The sequence below is a fragment of the Trichosurus vulpecula genome, chromosome 2 (assembly GCF_011100635.1).
Source record: "Trichosurus vulpecula isolate mTriVul1 chromosome 2, mTriVul1.pri, whole genome shotgun sequence".
In the NCBI taxonomy this organism is placed as follows: domain Eukaryota; kingdom Metazoa; phylum Chordata; class Mammalia; order Diprotodontia; family Phalangeridae; genus Trichosurus; species Trichosurus vulpecula.
Genome location: NC_050574.1, coordinates 189,360,453 through 189,382,353, shown reverse-complemented (window position 1 = coordinate 189,382,353; position 21,901 = coordinate 189,360,453). Strand labels below are relative to the sequence as shown.

General features: G+C 38.3%; 1 protein-coding gene across 1 annotated transcript in view; it reads right to left on the bottom strand.

Moving 5' to 3' along the window:
- MTUS2 (microtubule associated scaffold protein 2) overlaps positions 1–21,901 on the bottom strand; it is a 476,293-nt gene that overhangs the window by 434,434 nt on the left and 19,958 nt on the right. Inside the window, exon 3 of the mRNA XM_036747013.1 lies at positions 3,701–3,898. Coding sequence (XP_036602908.1) covers positions 3,701–3,898 — 198 coding nt within the window. The remainder of the gene's footprint in view (positions 1–3,700; positions 3,899–21,901) is intronic.

Sequence of the window (21,901 nt, the reverse complement as noted above, 5' to 3'; positions counted from 1 at the left end):
AGGATCATGTTACAAGATTGTCAGAAGTAGAAAGTTTCATCTATAAAGCATTCTTCTCAAAGTCCTATAGAAATGGGAATTTGTGATTTACCTTTGTATCTACCATGCCTAGAACGGTCCCTTGCATAAAGAAGTCATTTAATAAATATTTGTTGAATTGATTTGATTTGAAAAAAGATGAAGTCAGCGCTCCACAGAGACAAAATAAGAGAGGTCCTTGGGCATCTACTCACAGCCAGAACTTGTACCAGGGGATTATGGGCAAAGTCGCTCAGTATTTATGTTTGACATAGTTGTTCTTAGAATCTGCAGGATGAGAGACAGAAGGAAGGATCACAGATAAAGTCATGTAGTATCAGGAGGAGAATGCAGGGCAGGCCTGCTAGTCACCAAAACTCCAGCCTTTGCTTGGAAAAGGCCACATCCTCCCTTCTCTCCCTGGTGACTTCCACTCTTTAGAGGTTAGAGTTACAGTTAACAGGATTCCCCGAGGTGGGGCACACAGAGCATGGGATTCACATGACTGATTACCTTACCTGATCACCCACCTGATACAATCCAGGGTTCAACTTTGTCTTAAATGCTTTGGGTCACATCACACTTACCATAGGTCTTTTCCAAAGTCTAGTGAAGACCATTCGAAGTTGGTGGGACTAAGAGGCTGGGCATTTCATATAGAAAGTTCTCTCATTCAAAGCTGTATTCCTGGCTTTGTCTTACTAGTCTCTAGAGCCAGTAATTCTTACCCTGCACTAGCCAACGCTCAGAAGATATAAGCAAAAGTAGCCAATGGGTTGTACGCAAAATCCTGTTTCAAAGCAAATAAAGATGATGTGAAATCTAATACCACATTAGATCTCCTCATAAATGTCACCAGAACAATGGCTGCACAGGGTGCTATTAAAAAAGAAAAATAAAAAAAAACGCAATCCCCTACACCAGGCATTGTTCCCAACCTGGCCCTTCTTGAAGGCCCTTGAACTTGGGCTCTTCTCAAGGAGCTGCTGATCAAAATGGCACCTTTCTTCTAAAGAACAGAGAAAAGGAAATTTCTCAACAGAAATTCAGGTATTAGCCTACATGCTAAATGGGCTTCCCATTACATTCTGGAAAACTGAACTGGGGCGCTGTCACTATCAAAATTCTACTCTATCTCATGAGCATCTGGTTCCAAAAAATAACGACAAATGTATAATTGTTTATAACAATCATTATAGAAGTTCACATTTATGCAGTATTTTAAGATTTGCAGAACACTTTGAATATATTATTTCACTTAAGCTTTACAACAACTATGTGCGACAGGTGCTGCTGTGCCACTTTACAGATGAAGAAATCTGAACTTGAATTGTCAAGGGTCTCACAATTAGTAAGTATCTAAAGACAGGTCTTGCAAGGTACTCTTTCTTGGGGTGGGGGGGAAGGCAGAGCAATTGGGGTTAAATGACTTGCCCAAGGTCACACTGCTGGTAAGTGCGTCAAGTGTCTGAGGCCAGATTTGAACTCAGGTTCTCTTGACTCCAGGGCCAGTGCTCTAGCCATCTAGCTGCCCCAGTTAGTGAATATCTAAGGTACCATTGGAATTCCAAGCATCAACACTTTATCCAGATTACACCATGCAGCTTATCAAACATGTGGCAGCCTCAACCCTCCAACACAGTCAAAAAGCCTGGTTTAGTCACAAAAATGATATTCCAGAACAAGAATATCCTGAAACGGTGATTTTTTTAAAATGTAAAATAAAAGTCTAAAGAGAGTAAATTTGTAAAATGGGATGCTCCTAATATGGGAGATAGATACTTTCTTTGGCATATAACGGGCTCTCTTCTTACTCCTCAAGAGAGCGAGGCTGATGACTTGTGCAGCGCAGTCTCACTTAAATCCAATTCACACCTATGTCAGACATCATCCTGGTGATGTCATTGGTCCTTTTTGAGAATGAAGGACGAACAACAACAACCCCTGCTCCTCAGAAGGGGATGAGTGAAGCTTCCTCTGCTACAGGGGAAAAAGAAATGCCTTATGCCTGTCTAAGAATTATTCTCTACAACCTAGCAGGGAAAACAGCCTATATTCACTTAGCAAAAGATATTGCTCAACTCAAGGTTAATAATTTTCTTCCTTTCTTATAACCTAAATCTTTCCCTGATTTAAAATAACCACAAATTCTTTACTGAGAAGACAAACAAGCACACATGGCTTTCTTTCATTCCAGTTCTAAATGAGAGACTCTGCTGGAAACTATACTTCTGAGATTGAAAATACAGGTGCCCTCCTTGCAGTCTGAAGAAATGCTGAATTTTCACTTTGTTAAAACCTGCCTAATTTTAAAAATCTTCCAACTCTGACACTACCTGTGCAAACACATAGAGAAGTTGAATGAGGCCTGCAGAAGCAGCTTCTGCTGTATTTGTAGCTCAGACTCCAAGCAATCATCTATGCCACAGACCGACTCTTTAATTACAGAGATATTCAGAAGACGAATCTTTTGTGAGAATGCATCGAAAGTACTTTTAGCTGTAGCTTCCTCAGAAGAAAAAAAATGAGCAGCCCTTAGATTTTAAATGAGTGTAACACAGCAAACTCTAAGCTGTATGTAACTAGTTATGAGCAATGAAGATGTGATGTCTAAGGGTAGAAATTAATATTATGGATGAACTGTGCACCTTTTTAAATTAAAAAAAGAATACCACAAAGAGGGCTGGGCCAATTTAACTTCAGGTTCCTGTTGTGTGGGTTTTTTTTTTTTCCTTCTTTATCTTGGTTTGGTTCTATTTACTATAATCCCTTCAAAACTGCCATCCAGTTTCAGACTATCCCAGCCTCTGGCATTGTCCTGCTAACTAGAACCTTGGATTGGAACATCCATGGATCTGATAACAATTGCTTTCAAATTGACATGGATCAGGGAAAGCTTCATCTTCAAAGCTCAGGCAGGATCTAATAGCCTCCAGTCCTTCCTTGGGGCCAGAAGGGTGGCAGACCCTGCTGAGAGTGATTTCATTCTTCAGAGAATTCACACCAGTCACAGGAAACAGCCAGCGGATGGGATGGTGACATCATCTCAGCTAATAGGGCTTTTCTGAGAGTGGAGAACAGCCACAGCAGCAGTGCAAGAGAAAACTGCTGGGCTTCTCATTTCTATTTTTAACATCAATTATTTAACTTTTAAAAATAAGTCACGTGCCGCACGATTCAAAGGCATTACAGGTAATCACTGGTAACTAAAAATATTCTTTCAGCTCCTCATCTTTAGAACCCAGTCCCTTTAGTCACGACCAGCACAATGCCATAAGGCAAATTCCCTGATCTTTCCTTGTCTTCTTTTCTTATCTAGAGCCTATCTGACACACACTGACTACAGGAACCAGGATCCAGAGTCATTTTTGCAAATAATTCACATTCATCTTTCCAAAGAATATTTTCCCCAAATTTTTTTTCAAAATCTGATTTTGAAAAAAAAATTCTTCTTTTATAGCTAATAACATACCATCATTAGTTTTTTTTCAAAAGCCTGTCTACATGAATGCTTAATTTATTTACCTCCACCAATCCTAGAAATACAGCAGTATTAAAACTGTCACATATATTAAACTAACCCATCCACTGAAAATCTCCTTCTAGCATTTTTCTGATACCCAAACAGACCGTCTCCGGCCCTGCTCCACCTTCCTTCCCCACCTCCCTTCCCCTGACTTACGGTGGGCTGTTTTGTTCTGATCGCTTTGGACACTGTCCGCTGACTGGTTGCTGGAGGCAGAAGAGATGCTGGAGCTCCTGACGAAACCAAACGCTGCCAGTTTAGCTGCTGGGAGACGGGAATATCCAGGAGGGCGAAGTCCAGATTTGGGAAGGCTGGCTCTCGCAGCGTTTGAACTGGAGGCTTTCTTCAAATCAGCTGAAAAGAAGGGCAAACAGTGCTTTACTTAACAGGATAAGCCAGGGAACCGCATAAGTTGTATAGAGCATAAACCACAGTTTGCCACTATCTTTAAAGATTTAAAGCTGATAGGTGACCTAACCCCAATGTCACTTTACCAATGAGAAAACTGAGGCCCACAGTGGCAAAGGTGATTTGTACAAGGTCACACAGATAACAAAGAGCAAAACTCAGTTCTTATGACCTTAACCCAGTAGTCTTTCCTCTAACCTGAGCTGCTGCTTCTCAATAGTACTGCCAAGTTTCAGAACTTGGGACGCAACTTCTGTTTTAACTTTACAGAACAAAGGTTTCAAGAGTTCTGGTTAGATGTGGCAGGAACCAAATGGCACATGCATCATAATTCATAAATGCTTGGAACCAAATTGTTATCAGACTCACAGAAGACGGGCTCATGGGATAGTTTTGAAGAATGTTTGGCTCCTTCCATTACTTGCTTCTGCTCTAGTCGTTGAGACCACTTTGGAATCACGTGAAAGCCCATTTATTCCAAAATATTAACATTTGGGTATAAAAAAGTTATGCCTCAGCATTTCCAGCCTCTACTTCAGGCTCCATGAATCACTGGCCACTGAGAATTGAGTCAGGACTCATTGCAAAGTGATCACTGCAAGAAGAGAATCTGAAAAGTTTCTGATAAACTAATATTCTATAAAATTGAAAAAGCACAATCTCGTGTCATGCTCCTTAGTCTGACCTAACAATGGAGAACCCCAAACCATCTAGTTAGGAAATCTAATAATATTGTTCTCAGAGTATTCAGCACTTGGTCTCTGAGTGTACAAACATCATTTGGTATTTTTTTTGAGTCTGTATACAACCACACAGTCTAATTGTGAAGACATCAAGCAGGAGTATTTCTTATAAAAAACAGTAATAGTCCTAAAATTGGTGAGGAAGAAATATCAATAGTTATTTGGGACACAAGTGTGTTCAAATGTAACTAGGCCATACAAGTCTCAAGATACTGAGTAACTGTTCTTATGCACAAGTTTGACCATGGCATTACCTAATTCCATAAATTCCAGTGGTTCTGTTGGCTCCAGAATAAAACCTACATTCAATATCTTATTCAATAAACTCCAGCGGTTCTATTGGTACTAGAATAAAACCTACATTCCTCTTTTTTGTCATTTAAAGTCCTTCCTAACCTGGCTGTTCCCTATCTTTTCACAGTTACCATACGTTATGCCCCTTTCCCACATTCTACGATCCAGCCAAACTGCTTTTCTTACTATTATTTACACACAAAACTCCATCTCCTGCTTCCATCTCTTTCTTCCCTGACCACCCCCCATGCCGTGTCTGGAATGTACTCCCTCCTCACTTCTCGATTTACTTCCTTCAATACTCAACTCAAGTTACCCCTTCAGCAGGAAGTCTTTCTTGATCTTCCCTAGCTGCTAAGTATCTTCTCAGAATGGCCTTGTATTTATTTTATGTGTATATACATGCATATATAGTCATAGACATTATGTTTTATATATAATATGTATAAACCTATGTATTATAAACCTATGTATTATGCACATAATACATAGGTTTATACATAAACATATATGTTACATATGTTTGTACATAGTCATTCAATTATTCTTCAGTTGCATCTGACTCTTCGTGACCCCATTTGGTGTTTTCTTGGCAAAGATACTGGACCGGTTTACCATTTCCTTCTCCAGTTCATTTTACAGATGAAGAAACTGAGGCAGACAGGGTTAAGTGACTTGTTCAGGGTCACACAGCTAGTAAGTGTCTATGGCTGGATTTGAATCTTCCTGACTCCAGGCCTGATGCTCTATCCACTTTGCCACCTAGCTGCTCCAGGTTTGTACACAAACATACATCTTATATGTTTGTGTATAAACATGTACAATATACACATACATTTATATAAAATGTATGTGCGTATTTAAGCTCCCTGATGGCGGGAGTTGTTTCATTTTTGCACCCTCAGTGCCTAGCACACAGTGGGAGCTTAGTAAATGCTTACTGAACGATCGATAGCCTTCTTTTTTTCATTTCACTAGCCTTTTCCTATTCCTCTTCTTCTCCAAACATAAGATTAGTTGTCATTCAGCCAGTCAGACAATGGAGCACCAAAACCTTAGAGCTGGAACATTTAAAAATCTTAAACATCATTTAATCTGAGTCATTCATTCATTCTACTGCTGAAGAAACCAAGGCTCAGTGAAATGGAAGGACTTACAGTAGCACAGTTGGTACGCTTAAGTACTGGCAGAGTTAACCTCTTCATGTCTTCAGTAACTCTCTAAGACTTGAAGCTGAAGAACAGCTACTGACCTGCATTGGTTGATGGGGTTTCCACATTCGAAATATCCTATATCCACGAAATCACCTACTGATTCTGCCTAAAAAAACAAACTATAATACCTATAATTCTTATTGTCTTTCTTTTGGTCTAAAACTGGCTTACTCTGTAAGTTGTTGCTGGTCAGTCATTTCAATCGCGTCTGTCTCTTTCTGACCCTGCTGAGGGGGCTTTCTTGGCAAAGATATTGGATTAGCTTGCCATTTTTCTCTCCAGCTCATTTTACAGATGAAGAAACTGAGGTAAAGAGGACTAAATGACTTCCATGGTCACACAGCTAGTAAGTGTCTGAGGCCACATTTGAACTCAGCTCTTTTTAACTACCAGGCCCAGAGTTCTATCTACTATACCACCAAGCTGCCCCTTACCTTGTATGCCTTCATACAAGTCTGCATTTTATTAATCTCCAGGACATAATCATAGCATGGGTGGCTGAATGGGGTGGATAAAATTCACTCCTTTTTGCACATAGAACAAACCAGATGACATTAGACATCCCACTCCATTCTCTGATTTTGTGAAATGTTTAAGTTTACTCATTCCTAAATGATTTGAAGTTATCCAAGTCTCTGAAATCTAAAATACCTTACAGAAGTCCTCACAAAAGGGGGCTCTTTGAAAAAAATTGTGGTCACTACAATTTCCCAGAGGGACCCAAAGGAAGGAATAGCCCTTCCTTTAGAACAGTCACAATTTTGGTTACTCAGGATGCAGTTCTGTCTGGAAACACATACACAGCTCTGCCCTTGGAAACAGTGAGAAATATTGTGTATGGTCTCTTTCAATCTATAACACAGCACAGAACTTAGGAAGAGATAAGTCTCTTACAACACCCTCTCCCATCTCTCCTGGCCATCTGTACCTCAACCATTTCATTCAGATTCACTTTGGAAGGCCTTTGAGAAAGCCATTAAGTGTCACATACTGAACGTGGTCTGTCATTGTGTCTTTTTCCAAAAGCTGCATCTAACCTGCTAGGTAGAATAAATGATTTATATAACAGATCAAAGACCTTTCCCAATGAATAATTCTATCATTGTCTATTTAAAAGGAAATTAATGAAAATAAATAATAGGTTTTTTCAAATAAGCTTTTCAGTATCAACTGTTCAAATCCTATGCAAAGCAGCCTAAGATAAGCACTCTTATTTTCTTGAATAAGGCATTACATTTTGACAAGATTTTTATAGGAATAAAAGATTAACAGCTCTGTTTGAACTGAAAAACTGATTTTCATGTCACTGAAAATTTGAAAGATGTTTTGCTATTTCAAAGGGAAACCATTTTGTCCTTTTGAAAAATAAATCTTTTGAAGAAAGGAAATTGGCAAATTCCTCCTAAACTTCAAGAGCTGTTTCTGTTGTGCCTTTTTTTCTTTTGTTGATCTTCCTCTAAATGTGACACTGTAAATGTTAAGGATGGTTCCTCAGAATGCCAACCAGAACAAGCCAGTGTTTTAAACTCTGAATTAAGTGATATTGATGAGGCAGTAGCTGTCATCGTGCAACATTTTTTCAAGCCATAGGTAATAAAATAAAAGAATCAAGAACTTGAAAGGCAATTATGTTCAGAACAACCTAGTAAGTCATATCCTTTATGGAAGGAGAGAAAACAAGAAGAGGAGAGGATAAGAATGGGTATATGTCTTCCAGACTCATTTTTTTTTCTAGAATTTTATGTCAGAAAAAAATTGCTTCTATCACTGTTTTTTACTATACCATGAGTATATACATTTTGCATAAATTTAGTTCTTTTAAGGAGCTAGGTGGTACACTGGACAGAACAGCGGACCTAGAAAACATGAAGTCAGGTCCAGGAAAGCCTGAGTTCAAATCCAGCCTCAAACTTCTGTGACCCCAGGCAAATCATTTACCATCTGCTTGCCGTGGTTTCCCCATCTGTAAAATGGGGTTCGTAGTAATACGATGTCTCCCAGGGTTGTTGAGGATAAAGTAAGACAATACTTATAAAGTATTTTGCAAATCTTAAAGCTCTATAATAAATGCTATTACAATTACAACTACTTAATATGATATAATATATGATATGACACAATATAACATATGATATAATACAATATAAATAATATATGTAACATAACATAACATAACATAACATAACATAACATAACATAACATAACATAACATAACATAACAATATTTCTCCCCACCCTCGCCAAAGTATCTTCTGACAGTATGTAGGTGGGTAGCTTATATGGATGCATGGCTATTCTTTCTTGTTTTGTTTTGAAACATTAAAAATGTATCTATATATATGTATGTATGTATGTATATGTACACACAACACATACACACACACACAATCTGTATATATCAGGTTTCCATTAATCAAGGAGACATTAACTACAATATTTCAGTATAGAAAAACAGAATTTGTGCCCTGGAGCAGTGAAAAGCAATAGAAAACAGAGCTAGTTTGTTTTCCTTGTTACAAATTTGTTGTTGTTTATTCAGTTGTTTCAGTTGTGTCCAACTCTTTATCAACCCCATTTGGGGTTTTCTTGGTAGAGATACTGGAGTGGTTTGCCATTTCCTTCTCCAGCTTATTTTACAGAAGAGGAAACCGACAGGGTTAAGTGACTTGCCCAAGGTCACACAGCTAGTAACTATCTGACTCTAGATTGGAACTCAGACCTTTCTGACTTCAGACCTGGACCTCTAGCCACTGTGCCACCTAGCTGCCCTCGGATACAAAGGGCATATATAGGAATACAGAGAAGAGGATCAATTGGTATATTTGTGCTGTGGGTGGTTGTAGAGATGGACTCCAATAGGTACCATACAAAAATAATCAAATAAAACCAAAAGCATTTACTATCTATCTTCTGGTACATAGATCTGCATGGAAGACACGAGTTGGGTTGCAGTCAAGGCTCCATATACTAAGGCATTGGCTTTGACATAGTATAGAGAGGTACAGGTTATTCATTTATCAGTTTTCTAGCATCTTCAGCTTTCCTGGACAGCCATGACCCTAAAAGCAAGGCCTACCACCCAATAACCCCATCTCCACACTGCCCCCTTACCCCCGAAAAATGCTGCACGGAGCCTAAAATGTCAAGCTAGCATGGGATGGGATATGATTTCTTGGCTTGCTTTCCAAAGGAAAAAAGCTCTCTTATCATGGCATGGAACAGCTTAGTCAAAACCTGGTACAGCAGAGAAAGTAAAAAGTAACTTTTTTAAGTAGATAAAAGAGGGGAGAAGCATCCAACAGTTGAAATATGGTGGTGGTAATGGTGGCAAAAAGTCACTTATTACTTCTAAGATAAAATTCAAGCTTTTCTATTTAGAATTTAAAGACCATCATGGACTGGCTCCAACACTCCCTTCATATCTCTTTAACATTTGCTACTTACCCCATATGTCATTCAATCGCCCACCAGCATGCCATTGCAAAGGCTTCTACCCCGGGTCTAAAATGCCATCTCTCTTCACTTCCACCTCCGAAAGTTCCTAGCTTATTTGAAGACTCAGCCCTAGGGCCATCCCCTACTTCACATGTCCCATTGTTAGTGCCTATTTCTATTTTGGGACAGCGAGGTGGCACAGTGGAAAGAGTGCCAGACCTGGATTCAGGAAGACTCATCTTCCTGAGTTCAAAGCTGGCCTCAGACATTTACTAGCTGTGTGACCCTGGGCAAATCACCTCACCCTGCTTGCCTCAGTTTCCTCATCTGTAAAATGAGCTGGAGAAGGAAATGGCAAACCACTCCAATATCTTTGCCAAGAAAATCCCAAACGGAGTTACAAAGAGTCAGACATGACTGAAAATGACTGAACAACAATTTTATTTACATTTAATGTATTCTATATTGATTTATCTGTGTACACATTGTTTTCCCCTATAAAATCTCCAGGATCAAGACTGTTACATTTTTGTCTTTGTATCTTTAGCCTCTACATAGCACAGTTCCTAGCACATAAAATATGCTTAATAAATATTTTCTGAATGAATGAATAAATGAATGGGCAGTGGTGGTCATTAGGAAACAAAAGAAACATGAAATAAAGAAGTACAAGAAACTTGGGTCATTCCATGTAGGGGTAGTCTGATGTCTGTTAGGTCCTGAAGGCTATATTCACGTTAGGCTCTATTACAAACACACCAAACAGTAGAGTTTGGTAGACTGTAGGGACATATACACATATAAAATAAATACAAGATCAATTTGAGAGAATATTTAGCAGCTAGGGAAGATCAAGAAAGACCTGTAGAAGGTGTAGCTTGAGTTGAATAGTGAGGAACGTAAGGGATTCTGAGACACAGAAGTGAGGAGGGGGTGCATTCCAGGAAGAGACAGAGAAGCAGGAGATGCAATGTTGTATGTGAATAAAAAAGTAAGAAAGCCATAGAAGGTGGGAAGGGATGTAACATACAGCGAGTCTTCAAAAATAGGGAGAAGCCAGGTTAAGAAGGACTCTAAATGGCAAAAATGAGGAATGTAGATTTTATTCTAGAACCAACAGAGAGCCACTGGAGTTTACTGAGTAAGGTCCCAAATAACTATAGCTGTTTCTTCCTCGCCAATGTTTAGACTATTGTTCTATGAGAAATACACCTTGATATCTTCACATATGTGAAATTTCAATGGGCTGGCAAGTGAATCATTCAATAATCAAATTCCACAAGCATTAAGTACCTACTATGTGCAACATACCATCCTTAGCAAAGAAACTACAAATATGAAGAACTACGTTGTATCACTGCACCAAGATTCTTCAACAAAGTACAGGGGATATGAAAATAATAATAATAACAATTAATAATAATACATTATAGAACAAGATTAGTCGGAGAGCCATGCAGGATTATAGGCTACAAGAAGCAATTCTAGATGGGGAGATCTGAGACAGTTTCATGGGTGTGATTATAGCTAAACCAGATGAAGGAAGTGAAGGATTTAATCAAGGGGAGGCAAAATCCATTGTAAGTGTGAGTGTGCAAAAATATTGAGGTAGGAGAACATCAGAGGAAATCAGAGATGTAATTCAACCTAGTTCAACAAACATTTATTAAGTACCTACTGTGTGCAAGGCACTTGGGTACAGCTTGGGGATACTCAAGCAAACTGATGATCTTACTGATTTTATTATTACCTCCAGTGATATAGACTGAAATCCTCCCCTAAGGCCTGTTCATTTTAAGGGACTTAGGTCCCTATCTTCTAGTAAGATCACCACATGAGGTCCACCCAACACACTGGAACCCTTCCTCATTTTTTCCTGGCAGTACATCAGTGAAGGCTGTCCCCCTGTCATCCCTTATCCTTGCTACGTAACCAGTCCCTCTTCTTTTTCTGTCATATATTTCCCTAACTGAATCTCTAACACCATTCATACAAAGGAAAAATCACTTCTCAATTTTGTAGTCATAAGGTATAGGTTCAAATCCTAAGCCTTGTAATTTACTACACGTAAATAACTTTGGATGAACTATTCAACCTCTGTAGCCATCGCTTTCGTATTTTAAAAATGAAGTGGTTGGGGTGAGATGAACTCTAAGGACCCTTCCAACCCTAAAATTCCATGATTACAATAAATGGGCAATTGCAGAGGTAGAATTGAAAGGCAACTCGTCAAATGGAGGGGATAAAAAGAAACAAAAATCTGAGATAACTACATGACTCCCCCAATCCTCTCCTTCCTCCGCCTTGGCTCAAAGAATGAGGTGGCACTCTGCCTCGATATCTGATCCTGTGATCCCACTCCTAAATCTCTCAGTCTCTATAAATCCTTTCCCTATGTCTATAAATATGATTATGCCTTAATTTACTTCAAGGATCATTTTGTCCCTCAATGTACATAATCCCTCCAATTACACAGATCTCTATCCCTTTATGACTTAATAGATGGGCACTGAGATTTGCTGCGGAAAATTTAATTAATCTGCAGCCAGCCTGGTGTTAAAAGCCTCTCTGGATTTAGCTATTTTTTCCCACAGACATAAGGTCCATCGTAAAATGCATATTCAAAACTTTTCCAGCTTTGTAGTGAAGAGAAGTGGACTGGAGAACAGCAAATTTTGTCATGGCATTTGAAAAATGGGAAGAGAGGGGAGTCTACAAACTATAAACCAGTGTGTTTTGCTCTGATTCCCTAGAAAAGTCCTTGTGAATGTCTAGAAAAATAAGGCTCACAAAGAGCTTCATGACTTCATCATGGAAAGGTCATATATGAGACTAACCTCAATTCCTTTCTTGATAGTTACTAGACTGGCAAGTCAGGTGAATGCTTAGATATAAGTTAATCAAATTTTAGTGAAGCATTTGATAACCTTTCTCATTCAGTTCTTACGAACAAGATGGAAAACTGTAAGTTGGACAATAATATGGTTAAGTGGATTCATAAATGGTTGAACAGCAGGAAGCAAAGAGTGGTTGTCAATGGTCTGAAGTCACTTTGAAAGGCAGTCCCTAGTGGAATATTGCCAGGATCTGTGTTTGACCTTAAGTATGTTCACATTTTTTATCCATAGACTTAGAAAAAGGCACAAGTGGCATATTTTGCATATTTGCAGATGATAAAAAGACAGAAAGGAGAAAAATCAGGGTACAAAAAAGTCTTCACAGACTGGAACACTGGGACAAATCTAGCACAATGAAATTGAATAAGGGTAAATTTAGAGTTGTATACTTGAGTGGGGCAGCTAGGTGGCTCAGTGGATGGAACACGGGGCTTGGAATCAGGAAGACTCATCTGCCTGAGTTCAAATCTGGCTTCAGACACTTACTAGCTCTATGACCCTGGGCAAGTCACTTAATCCTGTTTTCCTCAGTTTCCTCATCTGTAAAATGATCTGGAGAAGGAAATGGCAAACTATTCCAGTATCTTTGCCAAGAAAACCTCAAACAGGGTCACAAAAAGTCAGATGTAACTGAAATGACTGGCCAACAATAACAAAAAAAATACTTGGTTCAAAAGCTAATAAGTACAAGATGATGTACAAGTTATGTATAAGTCCATATGTATAAGTACAGGATGATAAAGGGTAAGGCTAGACTGAAAACAATCTGAAGGTTCTAGTGGATTTCAACCTCAATGTGAGTCAACTGGGTGACACAGCAGCCAAGAAGGTTTTGGTGCTCTGCAGCAACACTGAGAGGTAGAATTTCCAGGATCAGGGAGGTGCTAGTCCCAAAATACTTTGCCCTGATCAAACCACATCTTCAATATTGCATTAAGTTCTGATTGTCACAATTTAACAAAGACATTGATAAAATAAAGAGCATTCAGGGGAGGTCAATCAGAATGATGAATGATCTTGAGATCTTACCCCATAAGGCTCAGAGCCTGGGGGTGGTTAAACATATGTAAAAGGTATACAGGGGTGAGTGGATAGCTGTATTCAAGTATCTGAATGGCCATCATATGGAAGAAGGAGTATATTTCTTCTGCTTGGTGTCAAAGGGCAGAAGTAGGAAAAATGAGTAGACATCGTAGAGAGTATGATTTTGGTTGAATTATGGAAAAATTTCCATTGTCATGTGAGAATCATTCTTAGGTCACACACCCTACAAAAATATGAGTGGGCTAGATTTGACCTTGAGGCCATAGCTCGCCTCCCCCTATTTTCCAAAAATTGGAATGACCTATTTTTTTTGAATGGCCTACTTCAAGGAGGGGTTCACCCTTTCTGGAGTGATTCCAGAAAAAGTCAAATAACAATTTGTCAGGAATACTCTAGAGAGAATTATTGCTCAGATGTGGATTGGAATAGATGGCTTCTAAAGTTCCCTCCAATTTTGAAGTTCTGGGATTCTATAATTTATTGCAGGAAAGAGTCTTAGAAATCATTTAACTTAACCTTTCATTTTACATATTAGGAAACAGAGACACAGAAAGGCAAAGGGATAGATGTATTTGGCTAAGTCGCAGTAAGGAAGAATTAGTGGGGGCAGCTAGGTGGAGCACCAAGTAGAGCACCAGCCCTGGAGTCAGGAGGACCTGAGTTCAAATCAGACCTCAAGACACTTGATACACTTACTAGCTGTGTGACCTGGGGCAAGTCACTTAACCCCAATTGCCCTGCCTTCCCCTTCCAAAAAAAAATAGAGAAGGAGAATCAGTGGAATTTGACTAAATCAGTAAAATATAATAGAAAGGGCCACAAGATTTGGAGTTGAGAGACTTAGGTTCTAGTCATGATTCTTCTGTTAACTCACTTCATTTTGATCAGTTCCCCATTCTTTCAAAAAATAAAATTACACTAAATTATATTTAAGGTTCCTTCCAGTTCAAATATTCCATGACTTGAAGGAAACGGAAACAGGTCTTACCAATGACCACCCTACTTGCCATTTCAGCACCAAGATCAATAATGAAATGAATACAGCAATAACTGCATTTCATTCTTTGAGGTGCCTCTAGACCAAGGGTTCTTAACTAAGGAATCCCTGAAAGGGGGTTCATAAAATTGGATTTTCATTAACCTCTAAAAGAAACTTGGCATTTCCTTACATTATACATATAGACAACAAACCACAGAGATATTAGCAGGATCAGTGATTTTGCCATTAATAGAGATAGCAGATATTTTCATATTCAATTACAACTGTTGCAGATATCTCAAAATATCACTTACACTGGTCACTACTTAAAAATTACTATAGTTATCAGACCTGCCAGTAGATATCAAAAATTTGAAAAATATTTTTATGGCTGCATTTCAAAATAATTTTATTTCCTTTGTAATTCCATATAGTTTATTTTATGCATTTAAGGAAATTATTTAGAGAAGAGGTCTAATAGGCTTCACCAGACTGTCAAAGCGCTACATGACACAGAAATGGTTAGGAAACCTTCCGGTAGACCAAGAAATTGTTACTGTTGTCATTCATTTTTCAAGAAAAATTGTGAATTTGAACTATCCTAGGGAATTTTTAAAGGGAGGTAGGTGGTACAGTGGATAGAGTCAAGAAGACTAATCTTCATGAGTTCAAAGCTGGCCTCAGACATTTACCAGCTGTGTGACCCTGGGCAAGTCACTTAACCCTGTTTACCTCAGTCTCTTCATCTGTAAAATGAGCTGGAGAAGGAAATGGCAAATCACTCCAGTATCTTTATCAAGAAAAACCCCAAGAAGAGTCAGGTAAGACTGAACAGCAAGGGAATTTTTAGGAAAAATATGAAATGTCAAAAATCAGATGAAATTAATATTTTAAAATAGCCCTCTGAAAGCAGAAGTAAGGCTGAAATACCCATGCCCATATTCAGGGTATCAGAAATTGAAGTAACTATCCATGGTCCTGCCCTCTGAGACTTTGGGTTGCTATGGGAACTGGGTTTCTCTATCTGCCTCAAGGGAAAGGGGAATGAAGGTGGGTTACCAACCTACTGCTAAAAAAGATCTGTGTCACTCTACATTGATATGATCAGCGTGTTACCAAGGTTTTACTGTGGAAAAAAGCAGTGCCTTCCTCTCCCCTTTCACACATGCTCCTTGGGCCTCACATCTTTCCTTTGTGACATCTCCTTTGTCTCCTGCCCCAAGCAGCTGAGGAGGATCATTTAAACAAAATGTTAGTGAGGATGTACATATAATGCAGACTAACAGAATTCCAGAATTTCAGGGATGGAAAGGACATCAGCTGCCTTCTACTGCAAAGCATACCTGAAAAAATATCCCTTCTACAACAGAGGTGTCAGATTAAAATAGGGACAGGGACCGCTAATCCATATCTAAGGATCCCTACAGGTTACATATTGACTTAGTTTTAAAATGTGATGTTATCTACATTTCACTATATTTTTTGTTTATTTCATACAATAAAAATCCTTATTTTATTGTATTTTTATTTATATTGTTAAATATTTCCCAAATACATTTTAATCTGGTTCAGGCTTCAATCAGGAGCATTGAGGGATGTGTTTGACCCCTCTGATCTGTAGATATACCAAATAAGGGATCATCCAATCTCTGTTTGAAGACATCAAACAAGGGGAAACATCATCTTCCAAGGTAGACATATTAAGGCAGCTAGGTGACAGCAGTGTTGGCTTTAGATACAGGAAGACCTGAGTTCAAATCTTGCCCCAGTCACTTACTAGCTGTGTAATCCCAGCTAAATTATTTAACCACTCTCAGCCATAACAGTTTCCATATCCATAAATAACAACTCCTACTTCACAAGACTGTTGGGAGGATCAAACGATATAACATATAGAAGGTGCCTTTACAACTTTAAAATGCTATAATAAATGCTAGCTATTATTTATTTTACTTTTGGATAGCTCCAATAGGAAGTTTTCCCTTGCTGTTGTTGTTCAGTTGCTTCTGACTCTTTGTGACCCCATCTGGGTTTTTTTGGCAAAGTTACTGGAGTGGTCTGCCATTTCCTTCTCCAGATCACTTTACAGATGAGGAAACTGAGGCAAACAGGGAAAAGTGATTTGCCCAGGGTCACACAGATTTGAACTCACAAAGATGAATCTTCCTGATTCCAAGCCCAGTCTTTATCCACTGTACCACCAAACTCCCCTTAAAAACCTTAAAGTGCTATAATAAATGCTAGCTATTATTATTCTACTTTTGGATAGCTCTATTAGGAAGTTTTTCCTTCTTGTTTTTCAGTATTGTCTGACTCTTCATGACCCCATTTGGGGTTTTCTTGGCAAAGATACTGGTGTGTTTTGCCATTTCCCTCTCCTGTTCATTTTACAGATGAGTAAACTGAGGCAAACAGGGTGAGGTGACTTGCCCAGGGTCACACAGCTAGTAAGTGTCCAAGTCCACATTTGAACTCAGGAAGTGGAGTCTTCCTGACTCTAGGCCTGGCACTCGATCCACCTAACTGCCCTGCACCATCTAGCTACAACTTTGATGCACTGCTCTTAGTTCTATCATCGCGGGTCAAGAAGAACCAATATAAGCCCTCTTCCAGATAATAGTCCTTCACATTTTTGAAGATGGTTATCACATCTTCCCCTAAAGCTCCCCTTTGGGCAAAAGTCTCTAGTTCCTCTAGTCCATTAAAATCATTTATGATCTAGACACCCTTTGTCACACTGACTGCCCCCCTCTGGATGTTCTACTCCTTATTAACGTCCTTCCTAAAATGTGGCCATCAGCACTTAACACAGTACTCTAAATGTGGTCTGACTTAGGTGGAATACTATGGATCTATGACCTTTCTAGTCCTATAAAAATATGCCTTTCTTTATGTAGCCTAAAAACACAGTGGTTTTCTTAACTGCCATATTGTACTGTTGCCTTATACTGGGCTTGCAGCCATCTAAAAACCCCAGATCTGTGTCAGTGCAGCCATGCCTTCTTCTTCTCTATGTGTCTGAAGTTGATTTTTATATCAAATATGAGACTGTGCAGTTATTTTCATTAAATTTCATCCCAGCTGGCCAAGATTTTTCAGAATTCTGACATGTAATGTGTTAGCTATGCACCCCAGCTTTGTGCCACCTGCAAAATGGATAAGCATGCTATACATGGTGTCCATAAAGTCCAGGTGCAATTTAAAATAGTTGTAACTTTATAAAAGTCATTAATAGTAATGTTACGATGCACAGGGTCAAGAACACATCCCTGGGACACCTTTTTCCAAGCTTATATGAACCCATGATGACTACCCTTTGAATCTAACTAATTGTGCCCTCATATTTTGATATTGCACATAAGAAAAGAGTGAGAGTCTCTGTAAAATGCCTTAATAAAATCTAAGTAAATTAAAGTTACAGCATGCCCACAGTCAATTAAGTTTTATTAAGCCTTTCCAAAAAAGTAACTAAGTTACTTTAGCATGACCACAATTTCATGTTTTCATTGATCAAGATCAAGTTCCAGGAGACCAAGTCAACGCTGACAAAAATGGTAGCGTAAAAAAATAAAGTGGAAACCAGGTGATACAAATGGGTTCATCATGTTTTTCCTACAATGTGGCTAAGACTGAACTTAATTCTTATTCTTTCTGATCCATCAGGGCTTCAATTCTCACTGAAACTGAGATTCCTTGGAACAAGAAAGGTTGAAAAGCTGTTCTGTTTGTCTTTGAACAGGAAGAGTCTAAGTCCAAAAGGTTTTTAAATCCATTTCTTTCACAATAACTATGCTCATTCAAAATGTAAGGAAAACTTAAAAATATGAATTATAAGACAACACAATAAAACATGATTTGGCACAGAAAAAAACAAAAGCAAGAAAAAATGAAGTTATATAATCACTTTTGTTTCATATTTGAGTCCCCCAGAAAAATGCCCTACCTTGGCTTAGAGATGACCATGGGTTTTTGAAGATCATACCAGCAGAATAAAACATCTTGGGATATCCTACCTAACCAAGAAAAGGCTTAAAGTTCAGAGACTCTGATAGACCGTATGTCTGATGTCCAAGGTCATGCCTGGTTTGCTTAAGGAAGGTCATCACCAGGTTAGTTGGTTGGATGCTGAGTTTTTCTGGAGGGAGTACAATACCAATAAAATTACAGAACTTATAACTTCTGAATTATCTACTGAGCATATTCTTGGCATTCAATAATTTCTTATAGTATAGTAGGCATTTAATTTTTAAGTAAATCCGCAACCTGGCTCAGAAAGGCATATAAATTCTTTCAGACCAATTTAAAAGCTCACCAAAATATGTCACACTGGCTTAACTGTCTACATTTGAGAGTCCTGTTAACCATCTTCTTGTACATTTTTAAAATACAGCTTAGACAGGAGAGCCTCTAGTATGTCAGACTTCAAAATAAAATTATTTTAATAAGCAGAGTTCATTATAACAAATCTGCAAAAAATAAACTAACAAAATTGTCTTGACTCCTCTGAGCTGTCTGAATTCTCTACTCTATTTATAGAATTAGGTAGTTTCATCTGTACTTTACATAACAGTTATTCTCTGACACTTCAACTACTTCCATCAGAAAGCATTAGAATCTTTTCCATAGCAATTGGCTGGCACTAGAAAGTTATGCTCGGGAAACCTTAAGGAAACCTGCTCACATCATTTTACACGCATTCACCCAGCAGACAAATTACCTCAATACACTCTTGAATTACAGAGAGCTGTACATTTTTAACAAGAATATTCTAGGAGCTTGGGAAATCATTTTCAATTAAAACAAATGTTCATTAAAGAAGTACAGCATTAAACATGTATGAGTCTATTGAAAAGTCAGGGTTGCCCAAGAGTATGGAGTCCACAGAATCAAAGAGTTTCAGGTGAAAGTGACCTCAGAGATTACCCATTCCAATCTGTATCTAAAGAATTCCCTTTTGACATCTGTGGCAAGAGGTTGTCCAATCTACTGAAATATAACTCCCTCTCTTTTGAGGGTTTCAGTTCCATTTCTTGATAGTTCAAAGCAGAGAAATAAAATAACTAGGGTAGGATGACCAGGGCTTTTTCCTGGGGTACTGAAATTTAAAAGACACTAAAATTACTTATGCTTCTCCAGCAAGTATAAGAAATTAATGGGTGAGAGTGGGTGGCCAACATCTGTGAAGCATACTTCTTTCATACAGTGGACCTCTATCCTGTTGCCCCCTACCTCATTTTTCTATGGCAGGCTCCACATCCATGTCACAACTGCCCTCACTCCTTTATCTGGGCAATCACCTTTCTTGGTTCTTTTACTGTTATGCCCTTTGCCCAATAACCAGTGGGCCAAGTGCTCACATAGTGAAGTCAAGGGACTTCATTTAACCTTTAACTCCATTCCCACCTGCTGAGCCCTCCAGTCTTCTACCTTCCCCTACCTCTCCCTCAAGCCTCCAATATCTGTTTACTCTGAAGCTGTTTTGAGAGCTAAAGTGCTGGGGATCAGATGATTATGCCCTCTCAGGAAGTAACTGCAACCAACAAGGGCAATTTGTACCACAGCTATGGCTAGGACTATATACTCATCTTATATCTTCACTCGGGGCATATCTTTTTTAAATCTTATTTAATATTTTATTTTTTTCCCAATTACATGTAAAACAATTTTAACATTTTTTTCAAACTTTGATTTCCAAATTCTCTCCCTCTCCACCTCCCCATGGAGAAGGCAAGCAATTTGATGTAGGAAACACATTTCCATGAAAGTCATTCTGTGAAAGAAAACACAGACAAAAAAAAAACAAGAAAAATACAAAAAAGTATTGTTGATCTTCATTTGAGTTCCACCAGTCCGACAGAAATGTCCTGGATCATTATATTGCTGAGAATAGCTAAATTATTCATAGTAGATTATCATATAATATAGCTGTTATTATGTACAATGTTCTCCTGGTTCTGCTCTTTTCATTTTGCATCATTTCATATAAGTCTCTCCAGGTTTTTTTCAGAGCATCCTACTCATCGTTTATTAAAGCCCAATCGTATTCTATCACAGTCCTACACAATAACTTGTTCGGCCATTCCCCAATTGATGCACATTTTCTCAAATTCCAATTCTTTGCCACCACTATAAGAGCTATAAATATTTTTGTGCACACACGTGCTTTTCCTTTTCGTTTTTTATCTCTTCGGGATAGAGACCTAGTAGTGGTGTTGCTTGGTCAAAGGGTATGCATGGTTTTATAGCCCTTTGGTTTATATGCCCTTTGGGCATAGTTTCAAATAGCTCCCCAGAATAGCTCAATTAGTATACAACTTCACCAATAGTACATCAATGTTTTAATTTTCCCACATCCCCTCCAATATTTGTCATTTTCCTTTTCCGTCATATTAGTCAATATTTTTTCATATGACTATAGATAGCTTTGATTACTTGGTCTGAAAACTGCCTGTTAATGTCCTTTGACCATTTATCAGTTGAGGAATGGCTCTTATTTCTATAAATTTCAATCAGTTTTCTATATGTTTGAGAAATGAAGTCTTTATCAGAGAACCTCAATGTAAATTTTTTTTTCACAGTAATGATTACCAACTATGTATTTCCCTCCATTCTGTTTTCCCCATGTATCCTACTCTCTCTCCTTTTACCCTGTCCATTCTCAAAAGTGTTTTGCTTCTGACTTTTACCTTCTCCAAACTGTCCTCCTTTCTATCAGCTCCCCCCTTCTCTTATCCCCTTCCCTTCCTACTTTCCTGTGCAGTAAGACAGATTTCTACACCCAGCTGAGTGTGTATATTATTCCCTCTTTGATACATATCATTTTTATATATATTTGACATATATATCATATGCATATCATTATGTCAAATATATATATTTTGATACATATTATTCCCAGTTTTGATAAGAGTAAGGTTCACGTGTTCATCTCCCTGCTTCCCCCATTTTCCCCTCCACTGTAAAATCTCTTTTGGGCCTCTTTTATGTCAGATAATTTATACCATTCTACCTCTCCCTTTCCCTTTCTCCCAAGGTATTCTTCTTTCTCATTCCTTAATTTTGTTTTGTTTGTTTTAGATAATCATATCATCACACTCGACTCACACCTCTGCTTTCTGTCAAGGTATACACCTTCTAACTGCCCTGATAATGAGAAAGCTTTTAGGAGTTACAAATATCATTTTCCCATGTAGGAATATAAACAGTTTAACCCTACTGAATGCCTTATTTCCCTTTCCTGTTTACCTTTTTATGCTTCTTTTCTATCTTATATTTGAGAGTCAAATTTTCCATTCAGCTCTGATCTTTTCATCAGGAATGCTTGAAAGTCCCCTACTTCATT